Raw genomic sequence first — 21,517 nt, 5'->3', positions numbered from 1 at the left:
AGCTGATACCAAGCTGGCGAAGTTTGGCGATCAGCTTGGAGGAGGTCACAGTATTGAATGCCGAACTAAAGTCAATGAACAGCAGCCAACAGAAGATGACAATTGTTTCTAATTGTCATACAAATTGTCATTCATTCCCACTGCTTTATTCAGTGGATCATCTAATTCATTCGCCATTATATCCAAATAGCCACTTGTAAAGAGTTACAGTGAACGATGAAATACTAACCAAATTTGGTCAAATGTTAAAGGATACAAGAAATTTGTAGATTGATTCCTAAAATTCAACTAAACAGAACATCTTTTAGGCAGTTTAGCTTCATCAGGTCCATTTACTTCAGACTTTATCAGTCTTGATCCAGGCAACTGAGTTCAGGTGAAAATGACTACAGGACCTCAATATCAGGTAATGGCATTCCAGTTACTGGAATCACACTTTGCACAAAAGATGGTGATTGTGGCCATTGGAGGTCATGAACTTGGCTCCAGAACATTACTGCCCTGTGCACAATCATCTACAGCTGCTTAGGATGTCAGAGGCAGGGATCGCTAGCATAATGTTCAATTTCATTTGCAACTCCTTTGCAAATAAAATGATCTTTGCCTAAATGCCCAACAATATTTAGGCACCGAGATAAGAGCCACTCAGATTTCATGATGGAATAACCATCTCCAATAAGAGTCAAATCATGTATTGACATTTGGTAATCATGGCATTACCCTTGAGTATATCTGTCAACGACATCAAACAGAAGCTCAGCTGGAATAGCTGCATAAACTGTGTAGCCACATCAGCAGGTCATCAGATTTCCTGCAATGAGCAGCTCTCCTTGTGAGAAAACAAATGGCTTTCTACCATTAACCCAGCACATATCTGACAAACTTACTAGAGTTCTTTGAGGATATAATGAGCATAGTGGATAGATGGACATTATTTTTCTTGGATTTCCAGAAGGCATTCAATAAGGTGCCGCATAAAAGACTTAACCATAAGATAAGAATGCATGGAGGTGGGGGTGATGTATTAGCATAGATAGAGGATTGGTTAATTAATAGAAAGCAGAGAGCTGGGATACATGGGTGTTACTCTGGTTGGCAAGCAGTGGTGAGTGGTGTGTCACAAGGGTCGGTGCTGGGCCTGCAACTGTTCGTGATACACATTAACAATCTAGAAGAGGGGCTGAGTGTAGTGTACTTAAGTTTGCTGATGATACTCAATTGAGTGGAAAAGCAAATTGTGCAGAAGAAATGGAGAATCTACAGAGATATGGACAGGTTAAGTGAGTGGGCAAGGGTCTGGCAGATGGAGTACAATGTTGGTAAATACGAGGTCATCCACTTTGGAGGAAAATGGAAGAGCAGATTATTATTTAAATGGTTAAAAAAAATTGCAGCATGCTGCAGTGGAGAGGGGCTTGGGAGTGTTTGTACATGAATCACAAAAGGTTGGTTTGCAGGTGCAGCAGGCTATCAAGAAGGCAAATGGGATGTTGGCCTTCATTGCTAGACGGATTGAATTTAACAGCAGGGAGGTCGGTCTATGCTGCAGCTGTGCAGGGTACTGGTGAGGCTGCACCTGGATACTGCATGCCGTTCGGGTGTCCTTACTTGAGGAAGGTTATACTGGATTTAGAGGTGGTGTAGAGGAGGTTCACCAGGTTGATGCCAGAGATGAAGGGGTTGGACTGAGGAGAGACTGATCTGCCTGGGACTGTACTCGCTGGAATTCAGAAGAATGAGAGGAGATCTTACAGAAACATATAACATTAGGAAAGAGACAGATAAATTAGTGGCAGGAAAGTTGTTTCCACTAATAAGTGAGACTAGAACTAGGGGACATGGTCTCAAGACTCAGGGGAGTAGATTTAGGATGGAGATGAGGAGGAACTGCTTTTCCCAGAGTGGTGAATCCTGTGGAATTCTCTGTCCAATGAAGCAGTGGAGGTTACCTCAGTAAATATATTTAAGACCAGGTTGGATAGATTTTTGCATAGTAGGGGAATTAAGGGTTATGGGTAAAAGGCAGATAGGTGGAGATGAGTCCATGGCCATATCAGCCATGATCTTATTGAATGGCAGAGCAGGCTGGATGGGCCAGATGGCCATCTCCTACTCCTCCTATTTCTTATGTTCTTATAAAATAGCCTGCACTTGCCCAAGTGCAGCTTATTCAACTCTCAGCAAAATGGCACCATCCAGGACACTAAATCTCACATGAATCCCCCTAAACAGTCATTCCATCTACTTCCAGCAGAGTAGACTGTAAGACGATTTGTATCTAAAATGCACTGTGAAATTTCACCTAGGTGACCGCAATAGCTCATCCCTAACCTGCAATCTGCATCACCATGATGGAAAACAATAGCAGGAACCTAGATACAGCACCACCTGCAGGCTCTCGTCAGACATGCACCATCCTAATTCTAAATCTATTCTCTCCCTTATCACTGGGCATAAAGCCTGGAAATCTCCACTGAACATCAGTGGCAGTATCTTCTCCAGGACTAGTAATATCCACCACCTTAAGGGCAATTAGGGATGAATAACAAATGCTGACCTCAGTATTACCAGACCCTCCTTCCCACACCCTCCCCAATTTAAAAAAAAATTAAATGATGAGACTCAAACCGCAATGAGAACCAACACTGAAGTCTAAAGGCAAAGTGGAATGAGCTGGGAGTAAATTGTGAATCAGTTCAGTACTGTAGAATCTTGCTGGTTCATCAATTATAATAGTTTTCCTTTCAGCCGTGCTGAATACCGTACTTTTCTGCTATACTGTATCTCTGCTTGAAGAGTCCCATGATATGTCTGCTGCGTTCAGAGGCAAAACAAAGGACAGGGAGGGAGGCAAAAGAGGTGAGTGAGCAGTACCGTTGATCAGAGATAGTGTCACAACTGCAGAAAAGGTAGACGTCATGGAGGGATTGTCTATGGAGTCTCTCTGGGTGGTGATTAGGAACAGGAAGGGGTCAATAACTTTACTGGGTTTTTTTATAGGCCGCCCAATAGTAACAGGGATATCGAGGAGCATATAGGGAAACAGATCCTGGAAAGAAATAACAATGAGTTGTCACAATGGGAGATTTTAATTTCTCAAATATCGATTGGCATCTCCCTAGAGCAAGGGGTTTAGATGGGGTGGAGTTTGTTAGGTGTGTTCAGGAAGGTTTCCTGACACTATTTAAATAAGCCTACATGACTTGATTTGGTATTGCAAAATGAACCTGGTCAGGTGTCAGATCTCTCAGAGCATTTTGGAGATAGTGATCACAATTCTATCTCCTTTACCATGGCATTGGAGAGGGATAGGAACAGGCAAGTTAGGAAAGCATTTAATTGGAATAGGGGGAATTATGAGGCTATCAGGCAGGAAATTGGAAGCTTAAATTGGAAACAGATGGTCTGGGGAAAAGTACAGAAGAAATGTGGCAAATGTTCAGGGGATATTTGTGTGGAATTCTGCATAGGTACGTTCCAATGAGATGGAAGTTATGGTAGGGTACAGGAACCATGGTGTACAAAGACTGTAATAAATCTAGTCAAGAAGAAAAGAAAAGCTTACAGAAGGTTCAGAGAGCTAGGCAATGTTAGAGATCTTGAAAATTATAAGGCTAACAGGAAGGAGCTTGAAAGTAGGAGAACCAGAAGGGGCCAAGAGAAGGCCTTGGCGGGCAGGATTAAGGAAAACCCCAAGGCATTCTACAAGTATGTGAAGAGCAAGAGGATAAGACGTGAAAGAATAGGACATCTCAAGTGTGACAGTGGGAAAGTATTTATAGAACTGGAGAAAATAGAGGTACTTAGTGAATACTGAAGTAAAGTATTCATTATGGAAAAGGATCTTGTAGTGATGGCTTTCAGCAGACTGAAAAGCTTGAGCATGTAGACATTGAGACTTTCCAAAAGCTCTTTCTTAAGTTGGATAAGTCACCGGGACTGGATGAGATGTACCCCAGGCTACTGTGGGAGGTGAGGGAGGAGATTGCTGAGCCTCTGGTGATGATCTTTATATCCTCAATGGGGATGGGAGAGGTTCTGGAGGATTGGAGGGTTGCAGATGTTGTTCCTTTACTCCCTTTCTTGAATAAAGAAATCCCAGGAAATAAAGATAGCCCAGGAAATTATAGACCAGTGAGTCTTAATTCAGTGGTTGGTAAGTTGATGGAGAAGATCCTGAGAGGCAGGATTTATGAACATTTGAAGAGGTATAATATAACTAGGAATACTCAGCATGGCTTTGTCAAGGGCAGGTCGTGCCTTATGAGCCTGATTGAATTTATTTATTTATTGAGAATGTGACTAAACACATTGATGAAGGAAGAGCAGTAGGTGTAGTATATATGGATTTCAGCAAGGCATTTGATATGGTACCCCATGCAAGGCTTATTGAGAAAGTAAGGAGGCATGGGATCCAAGGGGACATTGCTTTGTGGATCCAGAACTGGCTTGCCCACAGAAGGCAAAGAGTGGTTGTAGACGGGTTATATTCTGCATGGAGGTCGGTCACCAGTGGAGTGCCTCAGGGATCTGTTCTGGGACCCTTGCCCTTTTTGATTTTTATAAATGACCTGGATGAGGAAGTGGAGGGAGGGGTTAGTAAGTTTGCTGATGACACAAAGGTTGGGGGTGGTGTGGATAGTGTGGAGGGCTATCAGAGGTTACAGTGGGACAGTGATAGGATGCAAAACTGGGCTGAGAAGTGGCAGATGGAGTTCAACCCAGATAAGTGTGGTGGTTCATTTTGGTAGGTCAAATATGATGGCAGAATATAGTATTAATGGTAAGAGTCTTGGCAGTGTGGAGAATCAGAGGGATCTTGGGGTCTGAGTCCCCATAGGACACTCAAAGCAGCTGCGCAGGTTGACTCTATGGTTAAGAAGGCGTATGGTGTATTGGCCTTCATTAATCGTGGAATTGAATTTAGGAGCTGAGAGGTAAAGTTGCAGCTATATAGGACCCTGGTCAGACCCCACTTGGAGTACTGTGCTCAGTTCTGGTTGCCTCACTACAGGAAGGATGTGGAAATCATAGAAAGGGTGCAGAGGAGATTTACAAGGATGTTACCTGGATTGGGGAGGATGCCTGATGAGAATAGGTTGAGTGAATTCAGCCTTTTCTCCTCAGGAGCAATGGAGGATGAGAGGTGACCTGATAGAGGTGTATAAGATGATGAGAGGCATTGATCACGTGGATAGTCAGAGGCTTTTTCCCAGGGCTGAAATGGTTGCCACAACAGGACACAGGTTTAAGGTGCTGGGGAGTAGGTACAGAGGAGATGCCAGGGGTAAGCTTTTTTTTTTCACTCAGAGCAGTGAGTGTGTGAAATGGGCTGCTGGCAACGGTGGTGGAGGCGGATACGATAGGTACATGAAGCTTAGAAAAATACAGGGCTATGAGTAAGCCTAGTAATTTCTAAGGTAGGGACATGTTTGGTACAATTTTGTGGGCCGATGGGCCTGTATTGTGCTGTAAGTTTTCCATGTTTCTATGTTTAAAACTTGCAAGTTGTCATAACCTTATCCTCACTTCTAGAAGTAGGAACACAAATGAATCTTTAATCCAATTACAGAAAACAATACTGCATTTAAAAAGTGACAGAATCAATTTACCTTTTTATTTTGTAGTTTATTTGTATACTTTATAGACACTTTAACTCTTTACACTGCAAAACAAAAAAAATTCACGTCACCTAAATCAGCAAAATTAAATCTGGTTCTGATTCTCTCCCTAGATTACTAAGATGACACATTTTAGTTGAACAGCAACATTAAGGCAGCGGCATAATTGAACTGAGTTTCTTAAGTTTGATTTCCCATATGTTGGGTTGCATAATCAAATGTTAGGCTTTACCACCAAATGTATGCAAATATCTCAGTCACACTTGCACCAGTTGGTACATATTTTGTAGTTAGAAAGTAGATACAAATTTTCCTGACCAGTCATAAACATATGGTAAACTGAAAATCATGCCTTTCATCTATATTAATTCAAAAATCATATTAATACACATTTTTGATTACCTCTTTCCACCCTGTTCCATGTTTTAAAAAAAATAAAAAAAAATGCTATTGCCCTTTTCTCAGTTCCTTCATCTTTGCCGCATCTATTCCCAGGATGAGGTTTTCCTTTCCAAGACATCAGAGATGTCCTCCTCCTTCAAAAAACAGGGTTTCCCTTCATCCACCATTGATGCGGCCCTCACCTGCATCTCCTCCATTTCCCAAGCATCCACATTCACCCCCTTTTTCTCTGCAACTCCCACCATCTCCAAAGGGATCCTACCACCAATCACTCTTTACCTCATGCCCCTGACTCTCTGCTTTCCCGATCACCCCCTCCGTGATTCCCTGGTCCATTCATCCCTCCCCACTAATCTCCCTCCTGGCACTTATTCCTACCAGCAGTTAGTGCTACCTACCCATTCAACTCCTCCATCACTTCCATACAGAGCCCCAAACAGTCCTTCCAGGTGAGGCAACACTTTGTCTGCAAATCTGCTGGGGTTGTCTATTGTGTCCGGTACTCCCGATGCGACCTCCACTACATTGAAGAGACCCGGCATAAAGTGGGGGACCGCTTTGTTGTGCACCTCCACTCTACTTTCCTAAAGTGGAGCTTCCCAGTGCCAAAATTTTCCAATGCCGATTCTTATTCCAGTTCTGGCTTTTTAGTCCATGGCTTCCTCTTGTGCCAAGATGAGGAGCAACACCTTGTATTCCATCTTGGTTGCCTCCAACCTGAAGGCATGAATATTGATTTCTCCTTCTGGTGCTTTTTTCCCTCCCCTCTCTAGTCTCTGCCCTCTTCTCACCTACCTATCACTTCCCCTGGTGCCCTTCCTCCTACAGTCCACTCTCTTCTACCAGATTTCTGCCTTTCCATGTCACCAGGTTCGGACATGGCCCAAGTGTGGAGTGAGAGACACTGAAGCGGGTTGATAGTTCACAGACTTTAATACAGAGTTGAAAGGGATAATAAAACAATGATCACTAGGCCAAGCAGGGCTGTTAACAAAAACGCTCAAATGGAAAACAAAGCCAACACTGTGGCTGAAAAGAGCAACTAAATATTAAACGGATATTGCTAATCTTCAGAGTCAGTTGACTCGAAAGTCCAATTTCTCAGGCGAGACTGAATGCAAACAGGTAGTTGCTGTGCTGTGTTCAAGTCTTAACAAGCACTTTGAAGGAAAGAATGGAGTTAAACACTATCACAATGAAATTATTAGCTGACATATACATATTCACGAGCGCAATTGCCGTATCTGCTGCTCCAGCCCTTTATCTTTCCCACCCACCTGGCTTCATCCATCACTTTCAAGCTATCCTCCTTCCCCTCCTTCCACTTCTTTTTCTGATGCCTTCCCCCTTCCTTTTCTGTCCTGAAGGGTCTCGGCCTGAAACATTGACTGTTCCTTTCCATAGATGCTGCCTGACCTGCTGAGTTCCTCCAGCATTTTGTGTTTGTTGCTTTGGATTTCCAGCATCTGCAGAATTTCTTGTGCTCATTGCTTAAAAGTACAAGGAAGTGTTATGTGTGATGAGAAAACCTTATGAAAGGTTTTCATAAGTTTAGTGATGGTGTTGAGCTTGGTAAACATTAAATTGGCACCTATCCAGGGTGAAATTAAGTCAGCACAACGGCTAACGAGCAAGCTCGTGGCTGGCAACCCACGCACAGATACTGGCACAGTTAGCAGAGACAGGAGTTTAATTTATGGAAGTTTGTCAGAGACTTTTCTACCTTTCATGTTTGAATCATGTTAGGATTTGGAGAGTAAGGAGGATGAGAAAGGCTCGTCTTTGTCAAAGGATGAATTTATAGCAGAGCAAAGTAGAGATTCTGAAATTACTGCGTTAAAGGAGATGGCTCTCACAAAAGAGGAGGTTTGGAGAGGGTCAGCAGGATATTACCTGAAAGATGGGATATTGATGAGGAGGTGGAGACCACCTACTGGGTTTGCAGATGAGGATTGGGCGATTTGAACATCAAGTGATGGTCCCGAAAGTTTACAGGGCTGAAATTTTAAACGTGGGTATATGTCTTTCGGTGGACACTTTGAAGTGGAAAAGACAGTAAATGGAAGTGAGAGGGAATTCTACGGCCTAATTTAAGGAAGGATGTTGTGAACTTGCGCAGGGCTTGTCATACCTGTATAAGGAAGGGTGTAGGAAAACCTAATCAGGTGATCCTAGCAGTACCATTTAGGCTGATACCTGTTCTTGGTGAACCATCTTCCAGGATCATAGTGGATTGTGTTGGCCCATTGCCAAAGACTGCAGCTGGCTACGAGTATCTGTTAACCATCATGTGTGCTGTGTCTAGGTTCCATGGAATGGTGCCCCTCTGGAACCTCAAGGCCGAAACTGTGGTAAAAGCACTTATAAAATTTTCTACACTGGTAGGTCTACCTAAAGGAATCCAATCTGTCCAGGGTAGTAACTTTACGTCGAGAACGTTCCAGGGGATAGTTAGAGTTGAGAGCTAAGCATTGTATCACCTTTGACCTTACTGAGAGAGCAATAGTCAGATCAGAATGAAAATGTGATTAAGGGTTATAACAGTACCCTGCACCAGTGAGTACTGTTATGACAACGGAGGAGATTGTCGTGTCTAGTACTGGAGTACCAATTCATTTTACTGAACACCCTGTAGTTTTCACAAGACTTAAAGTCTTATGTTTTGGAAAATATTGATGGGAAAAATTCAACATTTGCAGTCAAAGCGGCAAAAACAACTGAAGAGCTTAATTGACAAGTATAAAGGTTTATTCCCTGATATTCTAAGACTGCACATGTGCAATGCACGATGTCATTGTAAATTCAGGCCAGGCTATTACGCAGCATCCCTACAGAGTGACCTTGGAGGAAAGCAAGCTGGTAGAAAAACTGTTTAAACGAATGTCTGCAGCCAATCTCACAGTGAACCTCGCCAAAAGTGAGTTCGGCCATGCCACGGTCACGTACCTGGGGTATGTGGTAGGACGGGCAGCTGGTCCCTGTCCAGGAGAAAGTACAGGCTATTTCTGAAGTTCCCGTCCTGACTGATAAGAGGGCACTGAGAAGGTTTCTGGAATGGTGGGGTACTATCGGAAGTTGCGGATATTGCCCTTCCTCTTACAAAGCTCTTGCAAAAGAATGAAAAGTTTGTGTGGAGCAATCCTTGCCAAGAAGCCTTTGAGAGGCTGAAAACTATACTGTGTTACCACCCTGTGTTAAAAGCACCTGACTTTTCGAAACCCTTCTCTCCGGCAACTGACGCGAGTGACGAGGCTGCAGGAGCAGTCCTACTGCAGAGAGCTGAGGATGAAATTGAACACCCAGTGGCTTATTTCTCTAGGAAGTTCAATGTGCACCAGAGAATTATTACACTGTAGAAAAAGAAGAACATAGAACAGTACAGCACATTACAGGCCCTTCGGCCCACAATGTTGTGCTGACCCTCAAACCCTGCCTCACGTATAACTCCCCACCTTAAATTCCTCTATATACCTGTCTAGTAGGCTCTTAAACTTCACTAGTGTATCTGCCTCCACCACTGACTCAGGTAGTGCATTCCACGCACCAACCACTCTGAGTGAAAAACCTTCCTCTAATATCCCCCTTGAACCTCCCTCCCCTTACCTTAAAGCCATGTTGTCTTGTACTGAGCAGTGGTGCCCTGGGGAAGAGGCACTGGCTGTCCACTCTGTCTATTCCTCTTAATATCTTGTACACCTCTATCATGTCTCCTCTCGTCCTCCTTCTCTCCAATAAGTACTGTCACTTATTCTGGCGTTACAGCATTTTAAGGTTTACATTTGTCTGGCATGGAAGCCATTGATAGTTTATACTGATCACAACCCATTGGTATTTTTGACTGACATGAAAAATAAAAATAGACTGTTATTAAGTTGGAGTCGGTTGTTACAAGAATTTGATATTAAAATACAACATGTAAAGGGGACTGACAATATAATTGCTGATTTATCTAGATATTAGATTTGAAATTATATCTGTTACTCTGTTAGTTAATGACTACTTCTGTATTATATTAGACTCTGTAATGTGCCTTACTATTGAATTTTCCCCTGGTAAAAATTCTTTGAAGGGTGGGGGTGTTGTGTGATGAGAAAACCATGTGGAGATGGGGTCCAGAGTTGAACCCCCTGTGAATTATGCTGCTAACGAGAGAGAGAGATGAAGAGGAAGGGAGGCATCCTGTTGCAGATGGGGGAGAAAGAGAGAGACGAGGATTAAAATGGATGATTTAGTATTATGGCTTCACTGATTATTTAGCTTTTGCTACAAGGACACTTCTTTGCACGTTAACATTCCTGCGGAGACAGCAGGGAGTGGCCAGTTTGATGGACATAGAGTTGATGGATGGCTGATACCCCATCAGGGGAGATAAAAGACGGGTCTGCTGAGACACCGGGAGACACGCCTCGAGACACTGCAAGAGTGTTGTGCACCCACAGGAAGGTGGGGGCTTGGAGGACCGAATCGGGAGATCGGTCACAGAGCTCACAGTGTGACGGCAGGACTGGTGGGGACTTGTGTGTGTGTCCACTCATGCCAGAGTGATGAGTCCACCACAGAATAATGGTCTAGCCGAGAACGGAGGGTCATAACCGAATGACCACATCAGTACAACGGGACAAGAAGACAACGGAAGGTTTGCCTGCTGCAGCTGCTCACATCTCGCTCGCTCTCTCTCTCTAACGTCACAACAGCAACTACCTCGACTTAAACTGAACTGAACTCTGCATTATCTTAAGACTATTCATTTACCCCTAGACTTTGATAGAGCTTGGTTTCTGATTCTTATTTCTGCACTTCTGTATAAATATATCATTGCTAACCTGTTATGTATATTTGCATTTTTGATACTATATTGCTTAGTTTACTAATTAACATCTTTAGTTACAGTACCACCCGACTCCAATGTATCATTCCACTTCTGCTGGTTTGTTAACCCAGTTACGGGGTACATAACAGAAGAAAGTTGAAGAGTGAGCTAATACTAAATGAATTGTACAAGTTTATTGAAGTAGCTTAATAAATAGTTTAACAGTGCTGTCCATTAACTTTTACAGGTCAAGAAAACTAAGCGACTAAGATCTAATATTTTCTATAAAACAATGCATTATGATATTACCAGAGTGTATTAATTGGAGGCAGTAATGAGATGACAAGAATAAATTCCAGCAATTCTGACAGGCAATACTTATTAAATATGAGAACCTGATGAAATAATGAATGAGCAACATTTATAAATATACACAATTCTACAATGGCAAATGTTGGGAATACACAGTATAAGGTTGGCATCTAGTTTAATGGCCTTTCACCAGACAGTGTCAGGCAATGAGACACAATTTCAATACCTGGAAGCCTGCAAACAATTAGTTGTATTCCTATAGCAGTAATATTCTACAGCATTAATTCAGTCCATCTGCATTTCTTGCAACAGAATTGAAAATAATATATTGAAGATATGCAAACTAAGGTTCCATGACATCACCTGCATCACAAATATTACCAAACCAAAGGGACTTTCATTCTTCAAATGTGGGCTGGAAAGACCTAAGAATTCCCAGGCCATAAAAGAATCCTTGAACTTCCCACCCTTTCAAATTCCTATTTCTGCCCATTGATACTAAATTTGAGAATTGCCTGGGAAGAATGGGCCTGCACTCCCCAACACTTCAGCTGTAACAATTCAATTTTCACCTCTTTGTTAAACATCCTGCATGTTTTTAAAAAATCTGTTTGAAAGGTTCCTCAAAATTCACTTTTTCTGGAATTTTCTCTAACTGATAAAACATAAAAAAAACTTGAAAGATAAAATTAGGAAAAATAAATATTGCAAAAAGTTAATCAATACAGCCAAGGCTTCTAATCATTACGTAACTACTTTTTAAAAATGGTAATTAACATACATCATGAATTGGATTATAGTTTACAGTATAATCACCAAGTTTTTTAAAATTCAAGTTAAATTACTCCATAAGACATTACAATATACTTGTACAGTTATAATATGCAAATCATTTTCATTCCATAATCAAACAATTGAAACTGTTGTTTACATTGGTGCCAGATACAGGCATATAAACCTAAAATTCAAAAGATGAATTATAACAATAGTATAAAAAACTATAGAATATATTAGATTAATAAAAGATTGCTTCTTTAAGAATTTCTAAATATGTTACCAAAGGCAAATGAACAATTTTACAGATAGCAATGGTAAATATAATACAATGATTTGACCTCACCTACTTGTAAAAAAAGATAGCTTATAAGTTCATACAAAATATTTATAATGCAACAATATTTTAAATTATAAAACTATGAAAAATTACAGATGTAACATACAATACACTGAATGTTAATACATGTGTTACTGATGGTATTTAAAGAAAATGTTTTTTGGCATAATGCATTATAAACATTTAGCTATGAATTTAGAACAGTTAAGGATTTGGCTCATTTGGAGGACGAAGCTTGCGTGTGTTGAAGTAACACACCACTTGCTGAGGTAATTCAGCAAGGACACTCTGTGCAAGAGCTTCTTTTGTTGCCTGCAGAGACATAGAAAAAGTATTATTCTAGTTTAATAATAGTTAATTTAGCATAAAATATGAATTGAACTGACTTTATTTCTTACATATTTCACATACATGAGTAAAAATCTTTACGTTACATTTCTGCCTAAATGTGCCATTTATAGTAATTTGTAATGAATAGTAGTAGTAAATAGTATGTACAACAGGACAGTTAAGAATAATTAATAACTATTTGGGGAAAAAAACAGTCCAAAATGGATCAAAAATTAAATACATAAAAATAAAGCATGATTTATAATATAATTATTTATGGGGGAGATGTCCAAATCAATAGTCTTTAAGCATACAATAGAATTATTCACTTGATTAAAGATGTTCTACTGATAATAAAAATTATAGTTCTTGAAGAGATACTTTCACAAAAATTTGAAACGATATCTGGAGCCAAGTCACTTTTCTTCCTATCCAAATTACTAATCTGTAACTTAACTAAAATTTGTATGTGCCCATATCCCTTAATGAGTTAGGCAATCTAAAATCTTCTAATGTCAGAACAAAAAATAAAAGTAGCTCTGCTATTTGTTGACAAGCCATCAACATTTCTACCACCCTTTAGATGCATGCACATGTGTTTTCTAACTTCTCTCAGGAGAAGTTGGGCTTCAATGTTTAGAATATGCTTGAGTCTTGGCTTCTCTCTATTTAACCTTTCAGTACCTCCATAGATTTTGAACATTTACATCAAATTAACCTTTCTAATTGCTGGTGAACACAATCTTTCAAAATAACTCAAATAGCCTAAGCATTATTTTTCTAAATCCATGCCGCATTCCTTCCATGGTTAATATATTTACACAGCTCATGCCCGTGTAGAGCACAGAAATGCAAATAGTGGTGCTACACCCAAGGTGTGGAACTGGCAAAGAATGATTTACAACAAAAATAAGCATGGCAAACTAAATCAAAGTAAGTTTTATATAGCCCTTTGAAAAATACTTTAAGCAGACAGAATAGAGCTGGTTAGACCATTACATCATGATCATGTCATTCTCAGAACAGAGCAGCAAAGAAAATGTCCCTTTGCTAATAAGTAACATGTTTTAATCAAAAAGAAGGATTTCAGCAGAGTGATATTAAGAAGGTAGAGAATGAAGCAGCAGTGCCAACTACCTCGGGGAATCAAGAGTAAACTGGGCTTTGTGAAACATTACAGATTTTATAGACGTGGGTATAAAAGGTCACATTATTAATTAAAAGCAAACAAGTGACTTTTCAGCAGTAACATTCACCATACCAAATTGTACCTCATTTTGTCTGAAATAATAGGAACTATGGCTACAAAACGTGGCCATATTTCAAGTTTCCTAAACCGATCTTCTCAAAAGAATGCTGCAAAAACAATGACAATAATTAAGCATCTATTATATAGGTTTCCAACCATTTTTATGCCATAGACCCCTACCATTAACTGAGGGGTCCATGCTCTGTAGGTTGGGAACTGCTGATTTAAAATTTATAATTCCTTGTAAAATACATGAAGGGATTTTTTTAAAAAATGCATGATCATGAGCTACAGTGACTCAAATCATGTGTTTTAAATTCCAAACTTGAAAAGAAACCAGTAATGTCTTTCAGAAATTGTTCCCAATCTTCCAGACAAAGCTATAGCTGTCTATTAGCATGGATGGAAATTAGAATGTAAACTCAACAGTATAAGAACAATAGCCACCTGATATTGAATCAGACAAATGGAGATTTAACACAATTATAAAAATGCTAACATTTAGGAATATAAGGAATAGAAGAGATAGAAAATACTGTAAGACCTCAGCAAATCATACAGCAATTTGTAGGAGAAACAGAGTTAATATTTCAGATCCAAGACCCTTTACCAAAACTAGAAACATATTGATCTGATCACAAAGATAGCAGGAGTATGAAGGACATTAAAATAATGATAATTAGCTTTAATGTTAAAGCTGGATTAATGTTAAACAATATGCATTGTTATTTATGCATATATGGGCAAAATCTTCTAAACAAGCACCAGGAAGAGGTTTCAAAAATAGAGTTACAACAATTAGCCAAAGGAACTTTGCTAGTTTAGAAGCAAAAGGCCATGAAGTTTGAAAATGACTGGAACACCAATGAAAGTTGGCAAGTTAGTAAGACCTGGGAATATAGGGCTATTGTGATGTGATTTTACTTTGTTAACTGGAATTTTGAGGTCAGGCAGACAAATATTGAATTCAAGCCTGGAAAAGAGCATGTGTTCAGTAAATGGTGCAACAAATAGCACTGGGATCTCAGTACTCCAGGGACTCGGGTTCCATCTGGACATTAGCTGTTGTCTTTATGATGACCACAAGTTTCTGCCGGGTGTTTGGGACTCCTCCCATGACCAGAAGAAATGCTAGCAGTTTAATTGCCTGCTGTACTTTGCCCCTTAATGGTGCAAAAAGTTGGGAAAGGGGTGATACTTGATTGGGATAGTGATGTGTCAGTATACAGGAGATAAGGACAAGGAAGTTGGGTCTTGGCATTGTTTCTCTGGTTGTTGGCATAGACCTGATTGGCTAAATTCCCTCTTTCTGTATCAAAGAGCTGGAGGAAAGAATCGAGGTTTAGGGGCAGGCATACAGAGTTTGGCGAAGTAGTCGTTTGAACTTTTGAATCTGATGAAGCAAGTAGAGCTAAGTGGTCACTCTCCGGGCACTTTCCATCACATTCAGTAAATGAGCAGGTCACAACTATGATAGTTATGAAAGGAGTCGACCATAAATAATGTACTTTCCTGAAAATACCACACACTTTTGTAATCGTATCACTGTTTCAAGCCCATACAGAACTTACATTATGGAACTTCCTAAAAGGCACAAACTGGACAATGTCACGGATGGCTATTTCTCCAATAGGTGATTTTAGAACACATTCGTCACCATCCAGAAACTCCATGGCACTGAAATCTGCTCCGCCAACACCAACAATGATAATGGACATTGGCAACTTAGCGGCATTAACGATGGCCTGTCGTGTATCGTCTAAATCAGTAATCACTCCATCTGTGATGATCAGCAGGATGAAGTATTGCTGTTAGGAGAAAAGAAAACCATCTCACCATGTGATTTAGTTTACCCATACTGGTCAGACATATTGAAGTGGAATTTAACCTATGCATAAATCTCCATTGTTTATACAGATGTTGTAGCATTTCAAGTTGATTTTGATTCACAAAAGATGCTAGCTTCCATTAAGATTTAAGTGCAGCTAAAACTATAAGTAATAGAGAAACAAGCTAATAGACAGATGCTGGAAAAACCTTTGAAAATATGATACTCTATTGTATCAATTTTTAAGCACACCATTTTTTTTAGAACTTCAAGCACCAAAGAGGACACACAGGATTTACTGAAATTATACTGCCAATAAGATACTTCAATTATTTAAATTGAGAGACAATTACTTGATGCATGTGATAGAGGAAGAAGGGACTAAGTGGATAGTTGTTTCAGAGTAGCACAAGCTTTATAAACAGAATGGTCTCTCCTTTTGCACTATAAATTCAATGACTGTTTACATAGAACAATACAGGCTCTTCGGCCCAGTGTTGTGCTGATGTTTAACCTACCCTTAAGTTCAATCTAACCCTTTCCTCTTACAGAGCTCTCCATTTTCTCTATGCACCATGTGCCTATCTAAGAGTTTCTTCAATGTCCCCAATGTATCTTCCTCTACCACCACCACCCGACAGGACATTCCATGCATCCTGAACATTTATGTGGAAGCACATTTTGCACACCACAGTCCTGAGGAGACACCTAATTGCTTGGAGGTAAAGAGTTTAAAAGAAGCAAACAGGGGCTGTCAGCACATTTTGCAGGTGACAGTCCCAAGGAGTCACTGGATTGCTTGGAGGGGGAGAGAACTTGAAAGAAGCAAGCAGGTCAATTAGCACATGTGTTACACAGTCCCGAGGAGACACTGGATTATCCGTTAATTAGGCTCTTAGCAAAGAAATGCAATGTTTAAGCAGAGCGGCCAGTGTGGGAGTGCAGAGTTGAGGCTTTGATTCATTGAGGAGAAGCTAGGCAGTAGGTAAATTCATTTTTCATTGTTTATTCTTTCTCATTCCATATTTAGAGTAGTGGGTATGCCAGATGGGATACTGGAATACTCTTGTGGGATGTGGGAATGTAGGGAGACGTCAAGCGTCTTTGACGACTGGACCTACAAGTACGTCCAACTGCAGCTTCTAACAGATCATGTTAGGGAGCTGGAACTGGAATAGGATGAACTCTGGATCATTTGGGAAGCTGAGGGATTGGTAGACAGAACATTCAGAGAGGTAGTTATACACAGAGTGCAGAACACAATTAACTAGATTCCTGTCAGGAGAGGAAAAGGGAATAGGCAGAGGTGCAGAGTACCCCTGTGGCAGGCTCTTCAAGAACAGATATACAACTTTGGATACTGTTGGTGGGAATGAGGAAAGCCACTGCAGTCAGGTCTCTGGATTTGAGTTTGGCTCTATGACCCAGTAGGGAAATGGGAAGAAGAGGCAAACTGTAGTGATAAGGAATTTGTTGGTTAGGGTAACAGAAAAGAGGGTCTGTGGACGAGAACAAGATTTCCAGATGGTTTGTTGCCTCTCAGGTCCCAGGGTCAGGGACATCTCAGACTGAGTCCATACCATCTTAAAAGGGTGAGCAGCTTGATGCCATGGCTCACATTGGTACCAATGACATGGGTAGGAATCGATCACAAGATCCAGCAAAGTGAGTTCAAGGAGTTGGGTGTTAAGTTAAAAGACAGAATCTCCAGGGTTGTGATCTCAGGATTGCTACCCATGCCACCCACTAGTGAGGCGAAAAATAGGAAGATCACAGAATTTAATATGTGACTAAGGGGTTGCTACAGGAAGGAGAACTTCAGATTTTTGATTCATTGGTCTCTTTTCCCAGGAAGGTGGGACTATACAGAAGGGATGGTTTGCAATTGAACTGAAAGTGGACTAATATTCTACAGGAAGGTTTGCCAGTGCTGTGTGGGGTGGAGGGGGGGGGGGGGGGGTGTTTAAAACGAGAGTTGCTGGGGGATACGGTCTGGAGTGCCAGAACAAATAATCAAGTGGTTGTGGAGAAAGATGTTGTTGAGCCTACATACATACAAAGTCAGGAATCAAAAAGACAAGCATGATGGGATTAATGTTCTGAGCTGCATATATTTTGATGCAAGGAGTAGTCTAGGAAAGGCAGATGAGTTTAGGGCATGTATCTGCAAGTGCAATTAAGATATTGTAGCCATTAGTGAGACTTGGTTGCAGAAGAGGCAGGACTAGTAGCTCAGTGTTCCTGGGTTCTGTTGCTTTAGATGTGATAAAGACTGAGGGGAAAATGTCACGGCAGTGCTCAGACAGGACAGACTGGAGAGCTCGTCTAGTGAGGCTTTATGGGTGGAACTGAGGAATAAGGAATATGTGACAACATTAATGGGATATTATACATCACCCAACAGTCCACAGTATTCAGAGGAGCAAAGTTGTAGAGAGATCAGACTGTTGCAAGAAACACAAGGGTCCTGCTGAAGGGTCTTTACACATTGACTGGGACTCTCATACTGTAAAAGGGCTGGACGGGAGAGAGTTTGTTCAGGAAAGTTTCCTTAATCAGTCATAGGAGTCCCAACTCGAGACAGTGTGATACTAGGTCTCCTATTAGGGAATGAGACAGGGCAAATGACAGAAGTTTGTGTAGAAGAACATTTTACATCTAGTGATGATAATGCCATTAGTTTCAATACAATAATGAAGAAAGTTAGGTCTGGTCCTCGGGTTAAAATCCTAATTTGGAGAAAGGCCAATTTTGATGGTATCAGAAATGATCTGGCAAGTGTGAATTTGAACAGGTTGTTTACTGGCAAAGTTGTACTTGGTAAGTGGGAGGCATTTAAAAAGGTGAAATTTTGAGATTAGAGTTTGCATGGTCCTGTCAGCCTCAAAAACAAGGATAACAGGTTTAGGTAACCTCAGGTCCTGGTTAAGAAAAAGGAGGTGCATAGCAGGTAGGAACAAAGTACATGAGTGTAAGAAATGTAAAAGAAAATCTAAGAAGGAAATTAGGAGGGCTAAGTGTCATGACATTGCCTAGCAGACAAGATGAAGGAGAATCCCAAGGGCTTCTACAGATATTATACAGACAGACATACTTTATTGATCCCAAGGGAAATTGGGTTTCGTTACAGCCGCACCAACCAAGAATAGTGTAGAAATATAGCAATATAAAACCATAAATAATTAAATAATAAGTTAATCATGCCAAGTGGAAATAACTCCAGGACCAGCCTATTGGCTCAGGGTGTCTGACAATCCGAGGGAGGAGTTGTGAAGTTTGATGGCCAAAGGCAGGAATGACTTCCTAAGAGCAAAACGATTTCAAGGGACAAAATTGGTCTTCTGGAAGATCAGAGTGGTAATCTATCTGTGGAGCCAAATGAGATGGGAAAGGTCTTACATGAATTTTTGCATCTGTATTGACTCGGGAGATGAACGCCAAGTCTATAGATGCAGCAGCAAGGTTACGGACCCTATACAGATTAGAGAGGAGGAGATGCTCACTGTCTTGAGACAAATTAGGATGGATAAATTCCCAGAGCTTGACGATGTGTTCTCTTGGACCCTGTGGGAAGCTAGTGCAGAAATTGTAGGGACCCTAGCAAAGATATCTAAAACATCCTTAGCTGCGAATGAGGTGCCAGAGGATTGCAGGATAGCTAATGTTGTTCTGTTGTTTAAGAAAGGCTATAATAATGTCAGGAAATTATAGACTAGTAAACTTGTCATAAGTAGTGGTAAAATTATTAGAAGGTATTCCAAAGGACTGGATAGATACAGTAAATATTTGGGTAGACAGGGATAGTCAACATGATTTTGCTCATGATAGGTTGTATCTAACCAATCTTGTAGTTATTCAAGGAAGTTACCAGGAAAGCTGAAGGCAAGACAGTGGATGCTATCTACATAGACTCTAACAAGACATTTGACTAGGTCCCACACAGGAGTTTGGAGAAGGTTTAGTCACCCAGCATTCAAAATAAGGTAGTAAATTGGATTAGACATTGGCTTCATGTAAGAAGCCAGAGAGTGGTAGTAGATGGTTGCCTCTTTGACTGGGCATCTGTGACTAGTGGAGTGCCCCATTGCTCTGTCTGGTGTTGTTTGTCATCTATAGCAAAGATCTAGATGATAATGTGGTTAACTGGATCAGTAAATCTGCAGATGATGCCGAGACTGGGGATATAGTGGACAACAAGGAGGACTATCAGAGTTTGCAGTGGGATCTGGACCAGCTGGAAAAATGGACCAAAAAATGGCAGATGGAATTTAATGTGTTGCACTTCAGTAGGATTAATCAGGGTAGGTCTTGCACAGTGAGCGGTAGGGCACTGAGGAGTGTGGTAGAACAGAGGGATCTGGGAATGCAGATCCATAATTCCTTAAAAGTAGCATTACAGGTAGATAGGGTTGTAAATAAAGCTGTTGGCATGTTGGCTTTCATAAATCAATGCATTGGGTACAGGAGTTGGGATGTCATGTTGAACACATTGATGAAGGGTATAGATAGGCTAAATGCAAGCAGGCTTTTCCCGAGGTTGAAGGAGACTAGATCTAGACGTCATGGGTTAAGGGTGAAAGGTGAAATGATTCAGGGGAACACAAGGAAGAACTTCACTCAGAGGGTGGTGAGAGTGTGTAATGAGCTGCCAACACAAGTGGTGGATGCAAGGTTAACTTCAACACTGAAGAGAAATTTGGTTAGGCACATGGATGGGAGGGATATGGAGGGCTATGGTCGATGGAACTAGGCAGATTCAGCATCATCTAGATGGGCCGAAGCATCTGTTTCTGCATTGTGATGTTCTATGTCTCTATGACTCACCGATGCAATTGGCTGCTGTGCTGCTGCTGCTGCAAATCTTGCCACATGGTTTATAATCGGAGAGAAGTTTGTTGGCCCATGTAACTTCACTTGAGGCAGACAATTTCGGTAGGCATCAATAATCCCCTGCACTCCTGATGAAAAATCAAACTCCATGGGAGAGAGAGAACATACTGACATCCTCATTTTAAGTTTCACAACAACTTTATCCATTTTGCAGAACTGCAAATACATCAAGTGTGCAAAATGCATTCTTGTTTTTAGTTAATAAGCGTTTTAAGGGTGTGACATCATAGAATAAAGCTGCATCTCCATTGATGTAAGCCCCTTGCAAACAAGTAGAACAGCAGAGAATTTTTTGTAATATTCAGATTTGGAAAGGACTTTGTACAAACACCCCAGTGTTTTCATTAATTTGAAAATGTGCCATTAGGAAAGTGCATTGTTATGTTTAAGTTACAAAATTCTCCAATTATATAAAGACATCTCAAACATTGTCTAGTCTCTTTACTCTCTCACAACTAAGGGACTGCAGTGTTTATTGGGACGATTAAGTGTTGAATATGAAATAAGGGGGTCTAGGCCTGTACTCTCCAGAATTTGGAAATAAGTTGATGTTATTGAAATGTACATAATCCATGCAGGGTAGCTGTAGAATTAAGTCAAGGGTGTACAGTGCAAACCCACAATCAAGCATACTTCAGCCAATGATTGGTATGTCAAGGCCGACCTGGATGGGAAAGGCAGTTTCCTGGAGCAAATAGCTTTCACCACATTGCGTCAGATATAATCGTGTGGTCTGACACCAGTAGAGAAGTGGTTATTGGTGAACTCAGTCCCCTAGGAAGACAACATCGATGAAGCCCATGAGCACAAGTTAACCAAATATGCAGAATTAAGATCAGAGTGCAGAGACAGAGGGTGGAAGGTCTCATGCTATCCATTCGAAGTAGTTGCCGTGGCTTTATTGCGTTCACTTTCCAGAAGTGGCTGCGTGACCTTGGCTTTACTAGAAGAGAGATCAAGT

General features: G+C 40.8%; 1 protein-coding gene across 2 annotated transcripts in view; it reads right to left on the bottom strand.

Annotated features, from left to right (window-relative positions):
- Window positions 1–11,008: 11,008 nt before the first annotated feature.
- Window positions 11,009–21,517, bottom strand: part of LOC140727105 (copine-3-like) — a 57,497-nt gene continuing 46,988 nt past the window's right edge. For both annotated transcript variants that reach the window (XM_073044384.1, XM_073044376.1), the window contains exons 14-16: window positions 20,491–20,624; window positions 15,410–15,646; window positions 11,009–12,571 (exon numbers count right to left, since the gene is read on the bottom strand). In XM_073044384.1, coding sequence (XP_072900485.1) covers window positions 12,464–12,571; window positions 15,410–15,646; window positions 20,491–20,624 — 479 coding nt within the window. In that variant the 3' untranslated portion in view covers window positions 11,009–12,463. The remainder of the gene's footprint in view (window positions 12,572–15,409; window positions 15,647–20,490; window positions 20,625–21,517) is intronic.

This window comes from Hemitrygon akajei, chromosome 1, assembly GCF_048418815.1.
Source record: "Hemitrygon akajei chromosome 1, sHemAka1.3, whole genome shotgun sequence".
Classification (NCBI taxonomy): Eukaryota; Metazoa; Chordata; class Chondrichthyes; order Myliobatiformes; family Dasyatidae; genus Hemitrygon; species Hemitrygon akajei.
This window is presented reverse-complemented; position numbering and strand designations above follow the sequence as displayed.